The 5,709-nt window shown below is 44.5% G+C and overlaps 1 protein-coding gene across 1 annotated transcript; it reads right to left on the bottom strand.

Moving 5' to 3' along the window:
* Positions 1–4,146: 4,146 nt before the first annotated feature.
* On the bottom strand, positions 4,147–5,406 carry pou4f3 (POU class 4 homeobox 3). The gene is made up of 2 exons (XM_072264517.1): positions 5,287–5,406; positions 4,147–5,037 (listed from the first exon to the last, which is right to left on the bottom strand). The coding sequence occupies exons 1-2, from the start codon at positions 5,404–5,406 to the stop codon at positions 4,147–4,149; spliced, it is 1,011 nt and encodes a 336-aa protein (XP_072120618.1).
* Positions 5,407–5,709: the final 303 nt, after the last annotated feature.

The following is a 5,709-nucleotide window of genomic DNA, read 5'->3' as shown; positions in this document are numbered from 1 at the left end:
ATCTCTAACCCGCCAAAAAGCCGTCAAATTCCAATTAGCTTCTCCATTCCACGACTGCGTGTCAATGCGTGAAACAGTTTGACCTTAGCAAATGTATTATCAAAGAACGTATATGCATTTGCATTGGAAATGGGAAGATGAAGGGAATCGGAAGTGTAGCGATCACGCAGGCTTCTCCCGTGAAGCTGGATATATATGTGTGTGTGTGTGTGTGTGTGTGTGTGTATTTCAAGGATTTTCATCAATTAGCAAGCATGCATGAGATTTGCAACACTTTACATTCATAAGAACATTTCAGAACGTCTAGGAAATTTCAGGACTAACAAGGAGATAGAGTAATAGGCAAATTTTAAATTTGTAATGGGGACCTGGGGCATGAAATTCTAACCGGCCCTTGCTAAACTCATAGTATTTCTTTATTAGAAAAGCGTTTGCAAAACAGGGATGGAAGGGAAACAGTGTCTTTGGAAAATTAATTATGGACCAGAATATACTAAATGTACAGAATGTGCACTTGGGGAAGGTCCAAGACAACCCTGACAATAGAGGAATGATATGGACGCTAGAGGTCTGTTGACGCTGCCGCATGTGCGGTTAAGGGAATCCTAAACAACGCTGGAGTTTAGTTGCCTGAACCTGATTAACTCTGGAACTTATTTCAAAGTTCAAAGTAAATGTATTATCAAAGCACGTATATGTCACCATATACTACCCTGAGATCTATTTTCTTGCAGGCACTACCGTAACTCAATTTCATTTCCCCGTGCATTCAACACTTTATCCATCTTTGTGAGCAGCATCAGAGGACCAACAGAATCCCCACGCTATCCTTCTATTGGTGTTAATGAATTTCTGATCTCTCGTCTCACCCGGGCATGAATGGGTGTCTCCAAAGGATGACTGAAAACGCTAACAAATTATTGTTTGGGAATCTTGGACATTTTTCTGATTTAATGAGTTGTTTTATATCTCATGTCCCCTGGTTATTGAAGACGTGCAACTCAAACCAACCCATTCAATGGGTAAACACGAGGAATTCTGCTGATGCTGGAATTTCAAGCAACACACATCAAAGTTGCTGGTGAATGCAGCAGGCCAGGCAGCATCTCTAGGAAGAGGTACAGTCGACGTTTCAGGCCGAGACCCGAATGGGTCTCAATGGGTAATTTTTTTTTCATTTCCTGAAAACGCTACCTGACCAAATCAAGCACAGTGGGCTTTTAAATTTCGGCTCTGCTTGTGCCTTTGGTTAATCTGTGTTTTAAATGCAAGAGGGTAAGGAAATCAATATCAACAGTGTCATCGGAGAGGAAAAAAATCACTCAGCTGAGTGAATTCCGGCCAAAACAAGCCGCTATTGAAATGAAACCTCGCAAGATAGGGAGTCGTTGAATTCGCGCCTTATTTGTGAGAGATTCATTTTGAGTAACTGAGCAAAAACATTATATTTTCTTTTGGCGATGGCAAACTATGAGGTAAGCTTTGCTTTTATTGTGTGTGTTGTGCCGCGTTGACCTCACGCTTCAGGGAGACGAGGAACTAGAACCTAAGGCATATATATGGTTGTTGGCCCAGAGACAGGCGAACCGTTATCCAGCCCGTGCATAAAAAAAGATGCAAGGACGGAGCTCGGATGGCGGGTGGGGCAAATGTAAGTAGGAATCACGGTGGATATGTGAGCAAGTTACCTGAGGTTTAGAATGTAACCTGTAGAGAGCGAATCATTTGCTACCGCGTGACGACAATTAACCAATAGACCAAGGAAGGCTTCAGTTCAAGTAATTTTCTATAAAGCTTATACTCAGCTGACGGGAAACGTGAAAAGTAACCCCGCTCTCTTTTGCGTCAAGGTTCTGATAACAATCAACCACTACACCCTGGAGAAGGGTCTCGGCCCGAAGCGTTGACTGTTTGTTCATTTTGTGGATGCCTACTAACCTGCTGAGTTCCTCCAGAATTTTATGTGTGTTGTTTTTCAGAATCTCTTGTGCTTACGGAAGACTTTATTTCAATCAATTTTCAACAAAGCTTACTTATATTCAGCTGAAGGGAAACTTAAAATGTAACTTCGCTCCATTTTGCGCCCAGCTTCTCGATCACACCCAAAACAGAAATTTGTTCACTTAATTTAGCTTTATTTAAAATCAGTAATCTACAGCAGTCCTTCACGTTTGCTTTTAATAGTTAAAGATAAATAATATTGGTGAGTGAACAAGTGCATTGACATCCACGTAGAAAATAACACGCATTAACAAGAACATCTTTTTTAATAATTTAAATTATAAAGCTTTTATTTTAAGAAATATTCTCTAGAACAAAGACCGCACACGCTCAAACAAGAAAAAAATAAAGATTATTATAAGGTGTTCGAAGTTGAAGATGTTATTGCTAACCTCGGTATAATTTGCAATAAATTATTTATATACAATATATAGATTGTCTGAATAACATACACGCCTCCGGTTTTTTTTTTGTAAAGGGCCACACGTTGAAAGACCAATATACTGCCCGATGCCCTTGAATATCATCATCCTGACTTAATGGTTTCTTCGCAAATCAGACCAATAGGAATGAGGAGGTGGGGGGAATGGAATTGTATGTAACAAGACAATTGAATAGTCGCGGGCGATTCTCTTAAAAATATAACATTTTACTATATCGTTTCAAAGATATTTTTGCCCATTCAATGCTGGCGACAAGCATTGTAACGGGTGAATTTTCAAAGATTAAATTGCCAACTGCCAATGCTATCATCACTTCTTACTGGGATCTCTTCATTTATAGAATATAGAATGCAACCGAAATACTTCTAAAGGCGAAACCACACTTCTGCAGAGAAAAGGCCTGGATTTTCTACTGATAATATAAAATATGACTTGTATCCCTCTTATAAAGATCTCCTTAACTTTACTGTCGTGTATTGCAATGGAGACAGTTGATTTTTCAGCTGTGCAGAAATCGTCTGTTTATTAAGGCAGATCAGGAATCTCATGGACCGTTCAAGTCAACTCTTTTCCACACACAAAGTTGGGGAGATCTGGAAGTGTGAGGGTAGTCGAGTCCGATATTAAATGCATAATTTCCAATCTGTTCCTTCACCTCCTTTCTGGGTATCTTGTACTTTCCGCTGTTAGACTCTCCATAGGTTACTGAGGAATTCCTGCTGTGGAGGCCAAGTCATTGGGATAACAAATCAGCCATGGCGGAGCAGATTCGATGGGCCGAATGGAAAAATTCTGCTCTCGTGTCTTTCGGTATGCACGCTCTTCAACTCAATCCTGAGAATCTTTTGCAGGCTGCCCAGAATCCAAGGGGGCAGGTACCGGTCTAATGGAGGCCGATCTGTGCCGCCACCACACCAACACGTGCAAAGGCAGCGAGAGCTCCAGGTACTCGACTATTATCTTCCACACACACCCTTTGCAGACAGTATTTAATAAAAAAAAATGCAGCCGGGCGAGCTTCGGACAGATGGGGTTGCAGACGCTTTGCTATACAATATTCATGTTCGCTTGTCAGCAACTCATTAAAACAAGGACGGGAGAGGTTGCAAAACTAACGGCGGAAGAAGCTGCTGAAATAAGCTCCGAAATCACACTGAGGACATATGTAGGTAGGGGCCAGTCCCCGGTTATTCAGAGTGACAGACCACGGCGTGTTAGTCTCGCAGTCGCAGCTCTCGTTTTGTTTTAATAACCCAGGAAACAAATAACATTAAATATTAATTTAGCAGTGCAATTACCTCAGGAAAAATAGATAAAGGATACTATTAAAACTGAAGTGCTGAAACTCATTTTCACTCGAGTATCCGTGACAACACTGGGGATTTAAGTTTGATCATATTTTTTTTTTGGAATTCAGGAAGGAAATGAGAAAATCTGGGATCTCGGATCTAACTCGTGGACGGACGGAGCGGAGATGGTTGTTTTCCCGAGGAGAGGCGGGCGGGGGGCAGAGATCCGCTAAGGAGATTTACTGTATCTGTCGCACATCCTTCCAAAGTGACCCTCGATACACACCGGGGCTTTCTCTGAGTTTGTTGTATTTAGAGTGTGGGAAATTATTTTGATCTAGGGTCCATGGCTTAAGTCCTTAGCGAAGACATTGAACATTCTAGTCTGCTTGCTATCTCCCTACGCCAGCCGGTCAGTGATTTGCTGAGTATTTCATCCGCTTCTGCTTCTGTCTTTGATTGCAAAACCAGACCCTTACCACGTTCTTCTTAAGGTCTAACTTCTCTGCGATCGCTGCGATTTTCTCTGAGGAGGGACGGGGCTGGATGGCAAAGTAAGCTTCCAAAGAGCGCTTCTCCGGAGCCGCGATGGAGGTCCGCTTACGTTTTCTCTCGCTGGAGCTGTACATCTCTGGCTTGGTTGCCTTCTCTCTGTAAGCGTTTTCCGCCTCTTCCAGCCAGGTCTGAAGCACCGGCTTAAGTGCGATCATGTTATTGTGCGAAAGAGTCAAGGATTCGAACCTGCAGATGGTACTCTGACTGAGGGAGCCCACCCCGGGAATCTTCAAATTGGCCAAGGCAGAACCAACGTCAGCCTGTGTCACCCCTAGTTTGATTCTCCTCTGCTTAAACCTCTCGGCAAAAGCTTCCAGCTCCCTGGGGTCGGCTTCTACGTCGTTTAGGCACGGCATACCGTTGTGGGTGGCGAAGGAGTGAGGGTGGCCCATGGACATTGCTTGGTGAAGATTCCCCATGGTGTTAAGGTTGTGTGAGTGGGCTTGCGTGGAGAGCATCGACGATGGGTCTGGTCCTGCCATACCCGTCAAACTCGGGGAGATGTCCAGCAGCTCGGTGTCCAGTATCTGGTGGCCGGGGTGGACATGGTGAGACGACAGCGTCGACGGGTGAGAGATGGCGAGGGTCGATGAGCTGGAGCTGCAGGGGACGCTGCTCATGGTATGGTAGGTGATGTCCGGCTTGAAGTGATGGTGACTCTTGCTGTGCGCTACCACATCCACAGCTGCCAAAGCTTCAGCGCGGGCTAACAGAGACTCGTCAAAGCCGCCGAATATATTGCTCTGAAGCTGCAGGCAAGAATGCACACACATGCAGTCAGTGGGGAATTCTGTCAACTCCGTATTATAAAACATTTTCGTTAAAAAAAACTTCCCTCAAAGCACAGGTCATAAAAATTAATCTGAAGTCAAGAGACTTGGCTGAATAGACATGTGAAGAGGTACAAGAGCTACGCGATTGTTCTGGTGACATGAAAAAAACATTAAGCCGCGCCTGTCAAAACTGTGCCTTAAAGCGGTAATCATACACATACGTACCGGTGGGGTTGGTAGACAAACCCTCCTCATGGCATCTGAGCTGGTGTGCAAGCTCGGGTACTTGGGCTCCTGGAGCATTGGGTGCATACTGAACTGTTGCTTCCCGTTCATGGCCATCATGATTACACACCTTGCAGGTAGACGGCCTTGACATAGATGTTGGCGCTTGGTGCCTGCTCCTGCCAGCTATTTCAATGACACAGCCTCTTCCCCCACCTGCTCCTTACTCATCTTACCAGCAACAACTGCTGGCGGCGCGCAGGCGTGCTGCAGCCGCACACAAAAGCAGGAAATTAGCCCGGGGAGTCAAAACCTTTTCACGTTCACCTGCACAAAGAACCCTGCCTACCTACCTCCCACTGAAGACACCCAACAATGGCCTCTCCGCCCTGAGTCCCGGCTGCAGAATCAGATTTTACACCA

Source organism: Mobula birostris, chromosome 7, assembly GCF_030028105.1.
Source record: "Mobula birostris isolate sMobBir1 chromosome 7, sMobBir1.hap1, whole genome shotgun sequence".
Lineage (NCBI taxonomy): Eukaryota > Metazoa > Chordata > Chondrichthyes > Myliobatiformes > Myliobatidae > Mobula > Mobula birostris.
Note: the sequence above shows the minus strand (reverse complement) of the source record. Positions and strands in the feature narration are given on the sequence as shown.